The sequence below is a fragment of the Pungitius pungitius genome, chromosome 18 (assembly GCF_949316345.1).
Source record: "Pungitius pungitius chromosome 18, fPunPun2.1, whole genome shotgun sequence".
Taxonomy (NCBI): Eukaryota; Metazoa; Chordata; class Actinopteri; order Perciformes; family Gasterosteidae; genus Pungitius; species Pungitius pungitius.
The window spans coordinates 13,971,157-13,988,585 of record NC_084917.1 but is presented as its reverse complement, the minus strand read 5'-3'; the positions used below and the strand labels follow the sequence as shown (position 1 = coordinate 13,988,585).

Genomic DNA, 17,429 nt, shown 5'->3' with positions numbered 1-17,429 from the left:
TGCCCATTGTAACCACGGGCTCATCGGAACAAAGGGCTGTGCCTACAGTCCCGGGATCCGGCCTTTGGCTCCCCGTCCTCTGCGTTGCCTCTCTGCTTCAGACCTCTCGGTTTCCACCTGTGTGGTGCGAGTAATCCCGCCTGCTTCCCGCCGCTCACATCAAGAGAGCGGCAGCGAGGAGAGGACCCGGTGTCTGTGAAACGGAGAGGAGGTTTGACTGCAGGGACGTCAATCCAGAGGCCCCTTCTTCCGCTGGCTGGCATCGGTATCAGCTGTGTTTCACTATGCCTCTTTTTGGGGTCGTTTTTATATGAATATGTTGTGTTTGTGTGTTAGGTGTCTTCTATTGGCGGGTTCTGTTGGGTCATGAGTCGGTTTCGGCTTGTTTGGCGCTGTGGCTTTTATTCTGGAAAGGAAAGGTGTTCCTTTTCACAATCGCTTCTGTTTCGGGTTTCGTCCCAGTGTTTTTCTGGCTCTGAACTTACATACAAACCAGAACACTTAGACATTCTGTTTGCATAGCATCTGTTCTCCATCTAGTGATGTTAATGCTGCGTATCTGCCAAAATGTAAAGATATATAGGCTGATGGCAGCAATATACATTAAGCAATGGGGCAAAAATACTATTCATATCAAATACTATCAGATTTTTTTTTTTCAATAAATAAATTCAAACTTTAGGATTTTGATAAAGCTCCACCCACTTGTCCCGTGAAGGCGGTTCTACCGTCCTTGCACCAAAAAGCCTGCCTCCCCCTATTCATATGTATTCATACACGTGTCATATAAAGGTTGGGTTGAAAGCCTGTGGACAAAAACAGCTGCGCCTTTTGGAAGAAAGAAATCTTAAAACATGGACTAAGGGTCTATTGTAACCAATGTATGTCACTGGGTCACTGCGACTGATACCTGGTGTGTGAAGCACTACAGTGGCATTTAACATCAATAGAACCTCATGAATATTTTTGTGTTAATTGCAGACTTTCTCTTACTGGGACTCAACACTGTGAGACAACGTTGTAGCGAGACTCCTTGTAGAGATTGAACATGTGACCGGTGCATTATTCCACTGCTCAGAGATTCCTGTTTTTATACACGCTGCTAATAGCGACGAGGATGAGATGAGCAAAATGCGTCACTTTTGCACAGAAAATTCCATTTCTTAATCGTTTTACAGAAGCATTTCTTTTGTTTATTTTTTTATTAGTTTATATATTTTTACATTGTGTGCGTGGTGGTTGAACATTAGTGAGGCTCAATCTTTTTTGATGGAAATATTTCAAATGCAGTTAAAAATGGACCCTTAAGACCCTGAAATACACCTTTGATTAGATATCTGATCAGATTCTACTGCATGTTATTTGGTATTCCTTACGGGAGTTACTTAATGAGGAAGAAAAATATGTATTTATATACTATAAAAAGTTATATCAAAAGTGATACATTTGACTAAAACAAATCTAGGAAACTAAAATAATAGTTATGTCAAATAACCAAATAAAATATAGTTAAATAATAGTACATTAAAAGAAGTATGATATGTTTTCTAAATATAGTGTTACATAGATAACATTAATTCCAGATCCGATATTATTTGATTTAAGCTGATCACTATAAACTAGCAATACATTTACACAAATCTTTTATTATATTGCAATGTATTGAATAAATACGTAAAATGTACGTTTTGAAAAGACAAAGATGGTTTCATGTATATGTATTTTTAACTTGATCTGCCCTCTTTAGGCTCTTTCAGCCTGTATTTTACTGATCAGACCATATCAGTCATTTGTGGAATTGATTGTGATCAACAAAAGAACACAAGTACTTTCATTAAGTTTTTTTGTGACATAACGTAAAGGTTTCCCTGGGTTTGTTCTATACTCTATTGTATCTACAGAGACACACACAGAGACACACTCACACAAACTAATTGCAACCACACAACAAGATTCGGGATATAAAAAACCAGTGATGATGGTGTGTGGTCACAGGTTTACAGATGATCTAAAGCTGTGATCTTCTTGTACTGGATGTAACTGAAGACATGAAAACACACACACACACACACACACACACACACACACACACGTGCTCTACCCGGGCTGCACCTGCTCTGAGTACAAACACAGCTTCACGCAGGGAATGCTTGCAATGTGTGCGTGTGGTTGGGTGCCATGGCAACACTAAGAGGCCAAAAACAAAAGTTGTCTTTGTGACTAAATGGACCATCGGTAAACAGTCCGCACACATACGTATGTTTGTACCTGCAGACATGTGAGGACCCTCATTACATACTGTGTATAAGATACTTCCAGCCCCCAACCCCAACCTCCAGCGCCACGTTAACCAGGGACAAAGCCGCTAAATGGCTTAGCATGACCAGCTACATTTAGCCTCGGGTGCCGGTTGACGTAGTTGACGTAGATATGTCGCACCGGGAGCCTTCGTTGGGAGATGGAAGGGCAACGAATGACCCCACCGCGCCTTTGGAGCTCGGCTGAAGCTTCCATTGAATATTGCTTGTGTCGTGTTACTTTGTCACCTGATGTGTCCGAGGTCATCTTGTTGCTGTAGTCGTTCCTCTGTCCATGCTGTGAATGGATACTGTGTGCTTTGGCCACTGGGTACAAAAAATCTACAATCTTCTTGCTGCACAAAAACCAAAGGTGCAGTGTACATATCGCATATCGTACCATGTGTATATGCTAACACTACCCCGGCTCCCAATGGCAAAGCTCACTAAGCAGAGGCTTCACATGGCTCAAACTAAGCTCTGCCACTTGCATTGCTGCTTCGTAGGTGGGGTTTGGTGTGGCTGGCTCACAAAGGTTCTTATTTTACAGCTAAAAATACTAAAAATGTCATTCTAAGAGAATCTATTTCAACCTAGTATGTTCAATGAGAATAAGCCACTGTAACTTGAATGGACTATTATATATATTTAATGTTTGATTTGCAATGAGAGTGAAGCTACAAACACACTCACTCACATACACACTACATCTGATAACATTTGTGTCAAATGAGTTCTGGTAGGTGAAGGGTCGATGTTTTTGGATATTTCCATCTTTTTTATATGTTTGGCTGATGTTTTCAGACCACTTCTATAATCTAAAGCACGCAGCTTGATTTGACTTTTAGAGGTTCCAAGTATCATTTCAGCCTCTTAGCTTGTTTTTTCTCTCGTTTTTGTTCACATTGAGAGCCTTCAAGCACTCCGTGCTTGATGTGTGTGATGTTCAAATTTAGATATCGAACTTGTTAAAAAAAAGCTTCTGCTCTCCTGCACTGCTGCTTTTTCTCTGGTGAATCCACAAAGATTCCAAATGGCATTTTTGCATGTTGCTTCCCCTTCGTTTACTTCTGCTGGAAAAAAAGAAAAGTCTTGTCTGTTTTCTTTCATCTTTGTTTTCATCCCCTGCAGAAGATCTTTTTCATTTAATGAATTCATCCCCCCCCCCCCCCCCCCCTCTGCTCTCCCGTCTCCCTGCGCTGCAAGTTTTGATATTGTTGTTTGTCAAATTTAGTTTGCTGAGTTGATGATTTACTTTCGAGAAACAATTAAATGTCACTCGAGAGGAGAGCGTGGGATGTCTTTGTAATCAAAAGGAAATTAGGCATCAGTTGCTAACATTAGCAGGTTGCACAGTGTCGTCTCACTGTTGTTTTTCTTTGTTGGTGTTGGGAGTTTTTTTCTTCCTTTAGATATGATTGTTTTAGTTAATTTGTTGTTCAGGCTGATTCTGAAGCTCGTCCTCAGAGCTTTGCTAATGCTGAATGAATAAACAGTAATCTATATTTCAAGATTATCCCCCAAAAATGAAATGAAACTTTTACAGGAAGTAAAAGTAAAATGATACATGTGTCTGTTTAATCCTTATATTCCATATAAATAAGGTTTGTTTCTTCCTTTCCTGGTTCATCCAATTCTAAACACACAAACACACACACTGACAGACATGTTTCTAATGCAGACAGTAAGTCCAGCCATTGAACTGGCTTGTGATTGTGATTGTAACCCAGGGAGGGATTATATTATTATTTCCACACTCATTTGCACACTCTTTAGGAAGTTGAAGAAGACATTTTTATTTGATTTGTTGATATTTTTATCTTAAAGGAAATCAGACCTGCTTATTTTCAACAATTCTAATATTTTTTTCTCTATGCTGTTACATATTGTGGGGTGGTGAGGGGACGTTCAAAAAGCGCATGGAGCTTGAAAATATTGTCACGTTGTCTGGATGGTTGTCTGGAGTTTTTAACGTATAGTGGAACTTCATCTGATTGAATATAAACAATATGATTTAGTAACAAGATTTAAATGAATACAGTTTTTCATATCAAATTCCAAATTCTGATTCATTATTATCAATTGGGGTTTTTAATTACATTTTATAAAGCTTATTTTGTGAAGGAATTCATAGCTCTTCTATTATATTGTGCATTTTTCTGTTTTTTTAAGCTAAAACAAATATTACTCTTCACTACATTTTAATATTTCTGGTTAATGCAATTCCACAATTTGTCTTTATTAAGTAACATCATTTTCAAAAATGACCCATATGATTTTTGTATGTATATCACTGATATTTTCTCCCCCAGAATATGGTACACAATACAATTTTAAAACTGTAAAAGTCTCAAACAAATTACGTAAGTTACTAAAATATATAAAATTGCATCACATATTATTAATACAAATGCATTATCTTAAACAAATTTAGAATGTCCTGCTCAAATGCTTCACTAAATCTGCACAAAACTAAAAAGTAAAGCATTTATCATCTCAAACATAGAGAAAGCATTGTTTTAAAACAGAAACGAAGCTGCAGGGATAAAAAAAAAAACATAATTTTAAAAAATCTATTTTTTTACCTGAAGCTCATCATTTAGTATTATTAGCTTTAATCTAGAAGATCCAGACTGAGAGGTTTCATCTTCAGCTCCCTATCAGTCCCAGCCTTTATAAAGCAGACCTTGAAGTCCTTCGCTATTAGTCTTTTCAAGAAGCAATCCTGGGATTTCATTTTTTTTTTAAAATTTTAACAGACTTTAAAGTATTTTCAAACCCTGAACCGATTAAATCCTGTCAGCGATCTGACCGGGGCGATCTGCTCCCCTCCCTGTTTGTTCCCTCCAATCCCCCTCTCCCTCTCTCTCCCTCTCTCTCCCTCTCTCTCTCTCCCTCTCTCTCCCTCTCTCCCTCTCTCACTTTCTCTCTCCTCTGCTCAGATGTGGTTTTGTTTAAAGTCGACAGCGTTAATTAAATTACGCCAGGTCTTGCAGAAGGCACAGTAGGAGAGCCGGCGGTCCCTGGTGGGCCGCGGGTGGAGGAGGGATGGGTGGGGGGGTGAGGCGTATGTGTGTGTGGGGGGTATTGTTGGGAGAGGTTTTGGTGAGCCATACTGGCCCCTTCAGGCGGACCCAGGTACCGCAGAGGAACCACAGACCCCAGCAGTCGGTCACTGGAACCTAAAGGTTCCGATGACATCACCTGCAGCGTGTGGACCCCCTTTGAATTTGTGAGCACACCTTTGACACGGTGACATTTGAGAGCTCAATAGTTCAGCATCAGCATTTTGGTGTTTTGTTTTGATTTCAACAGTTAACACACTCGCACATCACAAAAACTCGCATATCTAATGAAAAAAAAGAAGTACCAATTTAAGAATAAACCAAAAAATGATGTAAGCAAAGCCGTTGACTAGATGAGTCTGTAAAAAGGGAATTAAATGCAGTAATATCACTTAAGAAAGAAGATAAAAACACACAACGACCTCACCTACTCGTGTGTGAAGTGCTGAAAACGCTGGTGCTGAAAATAGAGAGAGTGTGTTTGTTAGCATGCTGCTCAAATTAGCAACGTTGTACCGGGCCTTGGCAGAATGTGAAATGAGAAGGAGGCTAGACGGAGGAAGGGGTTAGACAAGAGAGCATTTATTTTAGCTTTTAGCTTGACATGCACAGACCGCATAGCCTTGTTAGTACTAGTAGAAATATCTAACTAAATTATTAATATATTCATCCAATGAGTTTTTTTTCAGGTGATCTGATTCATTGATTGCTGTCAGGATGTAACGAGAATTGGAACACATATAATTGAAAAGCTTTAAACTGTAAGTCACCATAGCAACAGTATTAATGCTTCACGTTTCAAGCAACAGGTGTGAAAATACCAACGTCCCAAGCAGACGCATTAAACTACCATTTTGTGGGAAACTGCAATTTAAATTTAAAGAAACACTTAAAGAGTTTGGCTTTGCGTCTTTCTCTAGTTGCTATGCTAGCTTCTCTTCTTGGGCTTATAACTGATATTGTACTGCAATGAACTTGGCCCCACAAATGAAATGCTAGCATCTTATCCTTATATCCATATTTTGTCTGTAATAATGAGCATCCTCGACAAACTCTTTCCTCACAGGTTTTCACTACACGGTGTTTGTTTAGCTCTGTTCACTGAACCAATGATGCTAGCTTGCGCTCATTGTGGTGCACCAATGGCTTCCCGCCTACCCCGTTAGCTTTCACGGCTAACTTGTTAGCTACTCATATACCACTCCACTACTGGTCAACTAGACCCCCGACCAACCCTACCAAGGTTGGCTGTTTGATCCCATGGTCCTCCTGTCCGCACATCAAAGTGTCCTTGACCAACCCTCGGGTGCAGCTCACCGCCTTTAATGCTGAGGATGGGTGGACACAGAGGTCAAATTGTGTTTGTATGTGGCATTAAAAAGTAGACATTTTGAAAGTTACACTTTGCAAAAGGATTTTTTTTCCCTTGGCTCTTCAATGTTTTTTTGTCAATGAAATGACCTCAGTCTGATGATGTTTGCCGGCTTTCTGTCCTTGTGCGGACTTCCACGGAGACCCTTCCCTCTGTTGGATACAGACACACACATGCATTCACACCCAAAGACACACACACACGGATGTCTGCTGCAGATGTGGATGTTCCCTGGTGCATTCCTGAGCCCGAACATTTGGCGTGCCTCTGATTGGCTGAAAGGCTATAATGAAAATCACATGCTGTCACACGCACACACACACACTGACACACACATGCAAACTCAAATCAGTTGTTGAAACAAAACTGCTTTGAGTTGTTTATGATGTGTTAAATATCTCTCCTGCTCAACTGCACAGAATGTCAAACGCAATCATGCTTTCTTCTTTTTTTCCAACTTTAGTTTCACGGGGAGTCGAATCATTTTTAATATTTATATTTTTTGCCTACAAGCTGTTCAAAGACCTCATTCCCAGATTCCTCATTTTCATAGCAACCGCATTTATATGCTGGCTTTGAGGTTCCTGACAAAAACGCTTGTATTTATTTATTTCAGTCGAATATTAATTGTCAGATGTCGGCTCTTCTTTTAATGCAACACCAAGTAGTGTGGAATGTGGTGCCCACTGACAGCTAATATGCTGTGTGATTTTAACATGACAAGCTGTCAAAAGCGTTTAATCGTAGAAAAATGAATTTGGGATCACAGAAAGAAATCAAACAAATGTGAGAGATATTTATCAGCATTTATCATGCAGCTGCTGAACCATGAGTTTATACCGACTATATTCAAGTCTGCAGGAGAAGGCTTAGAGAGGATGCGGGTCGGTACCTTGGCATTGGTCAGTCCACTGTGCTATTACATCTGAGGAGGTTTATGACCATAAAAACACATCTGAAGGTGTTTGGTACACACAGCTGTGCTGTATGCATGCACTGCATATGGAATAAAGCATTTTCCAATGAGTATTTGTAATTAAACACAGCCTCCACAATGTGAGTGCCAGTCCAAAATAGACATGTTTAACTTGCTGTGGAAGTGGGGAAGGAAGCGAAACAAGAAGCAGAAAAAGTAAATGACCAAACAGGAAATAAAGGAGTAGAATGTCCATTTCTAACAATACGCCCCTGGGCAGATAGTACATTTAAAAAAAAATAAAAGAAAGAGTTGGCTTAAAAAAAACAACAACCCTGTATGTCTTAGCGATCTGAATATTTGCCAAATTAGAATCATAACTAACACACACATGAAGCACACACACGCTGAACGCATGATGGTGGTGTGGATAAGCTCCATCTTTAATCAGCGTTCTGAGCACGCTCTGTGTAAAGTACACCTGAGCACAAAGCGCTGAGCGGGCCTTTCTGTCACAAGTAGGTTGCACTCTGCGCTCAATGAGCTGCTCAGCAGGAGGACGGCAGGTCCCCAGAAAGTCAGGTGGTACTGTTGCACCGACCCATCAAAGCTGTCTGGACGCTCTAATGTTGAGGTTTTTGGGATCGAACCCAGCATTCATATTCTGAAAGGAGAACCTTTGACTAGTAGCCATGACGTCATGGCCATCCAAGGAGGACTTATCCCTGATGCCCTGCAAAGGTACCAGGCTACCCACAATCCTAAGGTGTAGATGATGTGGTTTGCTGTTACCATAAAAATGTTTACCGCACCAACACACACAGGACATCACAACCAAGGAGAAGTTTCTTGTGTCCTGTGTGAAACCAAAAGTCATCTTTGACTTATTCTATGTTTTATAACGCTACTCAAAGTTCATACGTTGTTTGCGTGATGCAGCACAGTTTCCAGGACAGTCTTTAACGTAACTACAACCTTCTCACAAAGTAAAAGACATACTTGACATACGTGAGTTTGATCCACAGGAAGGAAAAGTCACTCTTACGTAACTGATCACAGGAGAGGCAGCAAAGGTCTACGATTACAGCTGGATTGTCAATAAAGCACTATATTCATTCAATTGAGGTTTAATTAATTGACAGACATACCCTGCCACAAATCCATATTTGTTTGGCTTTACGGACGACTAAGTTTGATATATGAGCTTGCAGAATACTCCGAATATACAGGTTGTAATTAGAACTGCACAAGTGGTTTAAATGATCATGTTGGAACCTGATAATAACCTCCATGTGACTTGTCTTCAACGTAACTTAAGGTAGCGGGGTAAAGTTCACCCAACAAGTACCACCCTCCTGTTCCTCATTTATTCTCAATATACACCAAGTTTTGTTTGTTATACCCCCCACCCCCCCCCCCCCCCCCACCTCCTCCCTTCGTAGCGCTTCCCTCCAATTTGTTGAATTTCCCAAAATGTTCTGTTTGTTAGGCTGAAAAGAAAATCACAGGAAAATCACCATAAGGGCTGCTTTGCATTTTTAATTAAGAAACTAACATATGAATATATTTGCATATTATTGAGTTGCAGATTAAATCATGCATACATAATTAGCGTGCAGCAGCGCTCGTTCGTTCGCCCTTCTCCCTCTCCCTCTCTTTCTGCACTGTGCTTACTGTGTTTTCGGCAAGCTGTGGTTCTGATGGATGCCAGACACACACTCACTCACAGACACACACACACACATACACACAGTCGCTTCTTGAGAAAGTCAAACACTCACATCACAGACACACTTACACACCCTCTCCAAACACTTTGGGTACTGTGTGTGCGTCTCGTTCAGTTTTTTTTTTTATGAGGAAAATTAGCGTCTGATTTTCTCCATCAGAATTGAGGCCACGTTTTTTTTGTATTTTCATCCTGATTTCACCAGAGAAGAAATAAATAGTTTTGATCTTCTTCTTGGTGTCATTCCTTTAAGTCTTTTTGTATGTCAAATTGACTGATCAATTTCCATTGATCCATTCCTCGGCCTATCCATCTACCTAACAAACCAATCTATGAATCCACACATCAACCCCTCCACCCATCCATCCACCCATCTATGCATCCATCTACAGTATCTGTCTATGAATCCACCCATCAACCCCTCCACCCATCCATCCACCCATCCATCCATCCATCTATGCATCCATCTACAGTATCTGTCTATGAATCCACCCACCCATCCATCCATCTCTGCATCCATCTACAGTATCTGTCTATGAATCCACCCATCAACTCCTCCACCCATCCACCCATCCATCCATCTATGCATCCATCTACAGTATCTGTCTATGAATCCACCCATCCATCTATGCATCCATCTACAGTATCTCTCTATGAATCCACCCATCCATCCATCCATCCATCTATGCATCCATCTACAGTATCTCTCTATGAATCCACCCATCAACCCCTCCACCCATCCATCTATCCATCCATGCATCCATCTACAGTATCTGTCGATGAATCCACCCATCCATCCATCTATGCATCCATCTACAGTATCTGTCTATGAATCCACCCATCAACCCCTCCACCCATCCATCCATCCATCTATGCATCCATCTACAGTATCTGTCTATGAATCCACCCATCAACCCCTCCACCCATCCATCCACCCATCCATCCCTCCATCCATCTATGCATCCATCTACAGTATCTGTCTATGAATCCACCCATCCATCCATCCATCTCTGCATCCATCTACAGTATCTGTCTATGAATCCACCCATCAACTCCTCCACCCATCCATCCATCCACCCATCCATCCATCTATGCATCCATCTACAGTATCTGTCTATGAATCCACCCATCCATCTATGCATCCATCTACAGTATCTCTCTATGAATCCACCCATCCATCCATCCATCTATGCATCCATCTACAGTATCTCTCTATGAATCCACCCATCAACCCCTCCACCCATCCATCCATCCATCTATGCATCCATCTATTCGTTAGGAAGACTAATGTTTGTGGCCTAATTTCAATCCAAAGTATATTTTAACTTACTGTACCGTTATTGTGTTGAGTAACGTACGTCTAGGAGGAAACCATCGGGTCCAAAATATAAAATCCAGGTGGAAGTGCCATGATCCTGCACTCCTTCTACTGGCCATCATGGGGTAACTTGTGCGTTTGGATAAAAGTATGAATACAGATGATGGGATATTTTCAGTAGTAATGTTACAAAAAAACAAGAAGGGTTTTTCTTACTTGTGTTTGCCATAAAAGGTTTTTGTAGTTTTCGCCATGACGGCTCCCTTCATATTTTGGGTTATGTCCCATTGCCAGCTGCTCACTTTCACCTGATATTGTTATTTTAGTGATAAATTCATGCTTGTGTTTGCGCTGGTACCACAGACGCAGGCAGCACAGCTAGACTTAAGCTGGCTGTAGAAAAATGTCTGTACCTGGAGAAATAGCAGAGGTTAAAGTAGTTTTTCTAGGATTTCTATTGTATATCTTTACATAACACAACATAACATTCATACATAATGGATTGAAATATATCCAATAGCTGCGCGGAAGGGGCCTGTTGGATTCATTCTTCCAGTTACATTTTCATACATGTACTTTTATCAACAGATTCAATAGTTTAAGTTCAAATCTGCAACAGTTGGATGGAAATACAGGGTATCATACTGACTTACTCACAATCTGCCTCACGTGTGCCTCTGTATCAAATATGTAAGAGTGTGTGTGTACCTTCATGTTCCTCGATGTGGGCGTGGGTCTGCGCTTTTACGTGTGTGTTTGTGTCTGTGTGTGTGTGTGTGTGTGTGTGTGTGTATGTGTGTGTGGGGGGGTGTGCTTGTGTGTGAGAGAGAGTTTCCGGGCCTTTAAGCCAGCACTGATCCATGTGTGAGAGAGAGAGGGAGCGAAATAAAGAGTTATTTCGTCAAAAAAAAGGACAGAAGAAGAGGAAGAATACAGGAGGGAAGAAAAAGGAAAAATAGATGAAATTACAACTAAAGAAATGAGGAGAGACAGTAACCAGGCAAAAAAATGAAAAGAAAGGCGGGAACGAAAAAAGGAAAAAAAGTAGGGAAATGAAGAAAGATGCTGTGAAAAGAGGACAAGCTTCAGAGGCAAAAAAAGATGCAGAGAAAAAGCCCAAGAGACAAGAGCAGGGAGGGAGATTGACAACTGGGTGTCATAATGTGAGGAAAATCCTGCCAGCGTGAAATCGGGATGAAATGTGAGATTATAATTTGACCGCAGATTAACTGTCATCTCGGCATAAGAGAGGAGGAGGAGGAGGAGGGGAGAAGAGAGGGAGGAGCGACAAGGATAGGGGAGAAATTGAGAGGAGGAGGAAGAGAAACTGGGCGGGATCGGGCCATTTTAAGGAAGGAGGAAAGAGGGAGAAAGGGAGCCATGGGGATTCATTGTGAGATGGAGGGAGATATGAGAGAGGCGGGCGGCGGGAGGAAGAAGTAGATGAGGAACACGAAGAAGGATGCGAGGTGGGACAGAAGGGGAGGGGGCTTAGTGAAGAGGGAAGGATGGAAGGGGAGAAGGCAGTTTGGATTAGAAAGGGATGTAGAGAGGAAGGAACACGTGACCTTTGTTGGGTGCGGGTCAAAACAGAAATGAACCGTGATGTCTCTGGTCCACCTTAAATAGATGCGTTGAGCTTAAGCTTGGAACAGACTGTACTACCTTAAGGTCATAGGTCAGCTGCTATGAGAACATAGCGTACCTTTTCTCCTCTTTCTCCCTATGTGCTTATTTTCCTCCATTCTTCCTTCTCCCCCTTCCTTTTGTTCTCCTCCACCCTCTTCTTTCCTCTCTTCCATCTTCCACTTGCTAATCTCTTTCCCTAACATTGTCCTCTCCCCCCTTTGCCTAACACCTCACCTTTTCCTCCTCTCCTAATGCATTCCTTAGAGCACTCCTCCTCTCCTCTTCATCCGTCTTCATCTCCTCTGCAGGTTTGTTGACCAAGCAAGTGTCAGGCAAAATAAAAAATGCTGTCCATGCTTCTTTTCCTCAAAGGGGTGACTCTTTTTGGGTTCTGTTTACCCCCCCGCTCTCTCTTCTTTCCTCCCGCCCTTTCTCCCTCCATCTCTCCATCCCTCCATCTCTTCGTGTCCCATGCAGTCTGGCTGGGTACAATGCTGGGAGCCAGCCAGCGCTGCAGACAGATGGTCCACTTATTAGATGTGCATCAGCCCTCCCTCCCCTTCCTGCAGCTCGCTTTTTAATCAAATTAAAGCCAAAAGAAGGGGAGAGAGAGAGGTAGGGGAAGAGAGGTTTGGCAGGTCTGCTCGCTTGTTTTGAAGTCTATTATTTGTTTGAATAGGATGAATGATGACGATGTTAATATGAAATTTGGAAGACTGAATGACTGTCTCTGGTGTCTGCCTGTATCTCTCCCTCGCTCTCTCTCTCTCTTCCCCCCTCTCTCCCTTTCTGTGTGTCATTTCATGGTTTTTTAAAGGGGAACCAATTTTTACGATCAGTCTACTGACTTGGCAAATAGTTGTGCGAGGTTGGTCTGTGGAGGAGCTTTGACAATGCACTGATGATGTCATAATGAGGGTTATCTTGGCCTGGGGATATGAGAACAGACCTCAACATAAAGCCTGCATTATAAATGAAAGTTTAAAACGAACTGTAAATAATAATACTGGACCTCAACCATTTTGTGTGGACTGCTGTTTTTAAGCCTCGAGTTTGGCATTTCATCTGCCAACATTAAACATTTTTTGTAACTGAACAGTACAACCCAATGCTGAATAATATATTTTTTTCGCAACCAAAATATTTAAGTAAACTTAAAATCCATTGTCAAAGGGTTCAATTTCCAACATCCCAGAAAACCCAGAAAACTATACCGGACATTACATTGGTAGTGACCTGTCAATCACATGGAGCCCCGCCCTAAAGCTGTTTTATGGTTTATTTGACTCTGAATGGATCACAAATTGCTAAATGAAAAAAATGTGCTGTATTGAAGACGACTTGAAACTGGAAATTGAGATCAAAACTCACGTTTACAAAGTTTGAGTCGCCCCCTGCTGGTTTGAGGCTCTCCAGTACGTTTCTTTTCTAAACCAGAGGTTGCCTCCAGAGTCTGTAAAAACTCTACCAGGAAGAGTCTGCCACCCTTAGCTGCTGCCTTCAATCTGAAGAACCGACCTCTCCTCTGTGCTCCCTTTCCCTTCTACCTCAGGGAGCTTGACAGTGGTATCCCACTGCCCCAACTACAGTTGGTACGAGAGGCCAATGTTGAAGCAGGAAGGGGGTCTTTCAAAAGGAGATCAAGAAGAGAGATGTGAAAACTCTGTACCACTCATGTCAGCAATAGATCCAAAAATGATTGGAAGCAAACCCGATCGAACGCAGATCGGAGTTTCCCAATCCTTCCTGCAGAGCTGCACAGCGTTGTGGTAAATCTGGGTAATCTGTGCTTTTGGGTTTGTACACAGACCTGCATGTCAATCAGACTTACAATGGAGGCTCTGTCTGTACTTTAGGGTTTACCTTTCATTTTCAAGGCGCCATCTGACCAATGAGATGTTGTTTTCGTGTTGCAAATATATACAGTTGAACAGCTCCTCACACAAAACTGTTGTCTTAACGCTATTGTGTTTTTGATAAAAAGCCACATTAAACTTCCACAGACACATTTAATTAATTCAAGTTGTATTGTCTGCCATGAATTCTTTTTTATAGTCACTCGCATCAATAAATGGGAGGTGTTTAGGGCGCCACCTATTGGCCCGTTAGAGTTTAAATAGTGCTTCCTTGAATTGATCTCAATATTTGCATCTGATTTCATCATGCCTTGGTTGCAGGTGTACTTTAACAGCCACATTAAAATATAATTGATAACTAATCCAGTGGCCGGAAAGAGGATAGTGAATAAGCTTCCAGTAAAAAATTTTTTTTATGAAGTATAGTCACTGAAATGGCATTAAAATAGCAACAGATTTTAGACAAAATTTTATTCCAGCTGTAATAAAGTATAATGTCAAGGATCAACATGATGGCCCGGAGGTATTTCAGTGAAATCCAGTGAAAAAGGAAAGAGGAGGAGAGTGGAGTTAACTTGGTGGAAGGAACTAGCAGAGGACACATGGAAGGAGGGAAAGAAAGTAGAGGGAGGCAATGAGGAAAGGGTAGCTTAGAGGGGATAAGAAAAGAGAAGAGGAAATAATAGATGAGGGAAAAGTCCAGTTGAGGGGGAAGCAATATGACATAGGGAAAGAGAGGAAGAAGGGAATGGGATAGGAAGAGAAAACAAGGAAAGAAGGGGGAATAAGGGAAGGAAGGAAGAGAAGCAAGAAGAAGAAGAGAGAAATTAGGAAACGGGAGAGGAGGAAAATAAGTGTAGGGCAAACAGGGGAAGAGAGGAACTAACATGTAGCAAGGAAACAAGGAAGGGGGGATGAAATGTGAAAGGACAAAACACGAGAGGAGATGAACCGGAGGAGAGCAAAAAAGCGGAGGAAGAAAAATACTTGAGAGTAGACGAGGAGAGGTGGAAACGGAGATGAAAGGAAACAGGAGTTACGAGTCAAATAAGGAGGAAAGTGTGTTGAAAGGAGCGCGCAGTGTAAACGCGGTGGAAAAAGTGAATATTTGGCTCTGTTCAGAGGCACGCGGCAAGCAGCAGCACTGCGCGAGGAGGCGAATGAGAGAGAGACAGAGAGGATGACTTCCACATTTGATGTAACTGTGGAAAGTTTAAAGGCAACCGTGCGCGCGACCGCCTGACTCTGTTTTTGTGCGCGTGAGCCACGTTTTAACGTTTTATCTCTTTCCGTACATTTACCGTACGCGAGTGAGAGAGAGAGAGAGAGAGAGAGAGAGCGGGGGGGGAGTGCCCCTCCCCTTCTCTCTCGCGCGCCCCCTCTCTCTCTCTCTCTCTGCCTACTTTGCATATTCCGCGTGCCTCGGCTCGTTCATGTGGTAAAATGCGACTGAAGGAATCGTCGACCGGGGAAAAAAAACGCGCAACCAGGGACACGCGAGCGGAGCGGCGAGAGTTCCACATCAAAACAGATCCGGGAAAAGTTGAGGCGAGAAGAGGAAGAAGAAGAATAAAGGTGGCGAAGGAGACAAGCGAAGGGGCGGGGGGAGAGTAACACACCAAAACAGAGGGAGTAAAGAGAGAGAGAGAGAGAGGGGACAGGGAGAGACGCGGAGACAGAAGAGGGAGAAATAAGGGTCATTTTTTTCTCCATCTTTGTGGAGGAACGATGTATTGCGCGTACACCATCCCCGGGATGACAGGCAGCTCACTGATGTATTACTACAACGGCAAAGCGGTAAGACCCACACTTCCATCCCTCCCCAAGTGTTGCTTCTTGTCTTCCTCCACCAGCTTGGGGGAGAGCGAGGGAGTAAGAGAGAAAGAAGAGAGAGCGCGCGTGTGTGAAAGAGAGAGAGAGAGAGAGAGAGAGAGGGAGAGTGTGTGTGTGTGTGTGTGTGTGTGTGAGAGAGAGAGGGAGGTGTGAAGGTGACCAACGTCGCTGCTACAACCCGACAGCGCGTCGGACCGACTGTGACTGTGTGACGGGGTTCATTTATGGATTCGTACAAAAAAGAATCAGCGATACTGTTGTTTGGGAAATAAAGTGTGTGTGTCTGTGTGTGTGTGTGTGTGTGTGTGTGTGTGTGTGTGTGTGTGTGTGTGTGTGTGAGTGCGGGGGAAGTGACTGGAGCTGCCGCCCTGTAGCGGTTTGGTCGGTAAAAGGTTGAACAGACGAGATGTGATGTGAACGTGGCGCGTGACAGGGTGCGCGTGTCACACCTCCGCTATCAGAAAAAAACAATGTAAAAATACGCAACAAATGTCTATATTTTAACCGTGATTTTTTACCGTGATTGCTCACGTAATGCTTTTTTTTATTAATCCGTTTGCAGATTTATTTTTGTCTTTCTCTGGACGTATTTCTATTTTTTAAGACCGTAATACGGCACAGTGACAGCCTTTTAGTATAAATATATTACGGTTTTGGATGCGGACTGACTTACACACGTGTGTTTTCTTGGTTTGTTTGATTGTGTGCTCCATTCAGGGACCTGCCGCTTTAGATTTTATATAGATTTATTTTCTATATATTTAAATTCCCTTTGCTTTTATTTGGCCCCCAAAACGGGGTTTCGGTCGTAATTAGGGCTTGGAATTATTTTTGCAATATCCTTTTATAGTAATATTCACTTTAATTTAGCAATAACCTAAAAAATGTTTCCGCAAAATTCCTTCCCTTAATTACAGAGCTTTATTGAATATTGATATCAGTGATGATCTCTCATTAATCACCCAATTTTGGATTATTTTTGGTTTTATATTATATTAATATTGATGTAACAAATCCCCTGAAAATAATAACGTTGGAGGTCTACCCATCCTTAAACAAGTTGATTAAATATATTCTTCCCTCAATTATTTTTTCTTTTTAAAAATATATGAATGCGTTTCTTAAAAACTGTGTAGATTCAAAGAGAAAATCTTCCTGCAAGTATGAAGTTGACTCCTATGAGGCTGTCTGTCCCACCTGCAAAACACCTGTCTCAGGGTCAGGTGCTTTGGAGAGGAGGGTGAAAGGGGTGGGGGGGGGGGTGAAGGCCAGAATTGAGAAACAGTGCGTAAACGGAGCGAGGGGAAGGGGGGCGTGAGTGAATTTCACAGGTTTCGGGGCTTTAAAAAAAGCAGTACTGACTGCAAGTCGCAGGTGTAAATGAAGACGGAAGGCTGGGATTTCCCACGGATCC

The 17,429-nt window shown here is 42.1% G+C and overlaps 1 protein-coding gene across 11 annotated transcripts in view; it reads left to right on the top strand.

Annotated features, from left to right (window-relative positions):
• tcf4 (transcription factor 4) overlaps nucleotides 1-17,429 on the top strand; it is a 160,664-nt gene that overhangs the window by 93,869 nt on the left and 49,366 nt on the right. For 2 of the 11 annotated variants that reach the window (XM_037484487.2, XM_062558767.1), the window contains exon 1: nucleotides 15,557-15,979. The exons of the other annotated variants lie outside the window; for them this stretch is intronic. In XM_037484487.2, coding sequence (XP_037340384.2) covers nucleotides 15,911-15,979 — 69 coding nt within the window. In that variant the 5' untranslated portion in view covers nucleotides 15,557-15,910. Of the gene's footprint in view, nucleotides 1-15,556; nucleotides 15,980-17,429 lie in introns of those variants that run through there. 11 annotated transcript variants of the gene reach the window in all.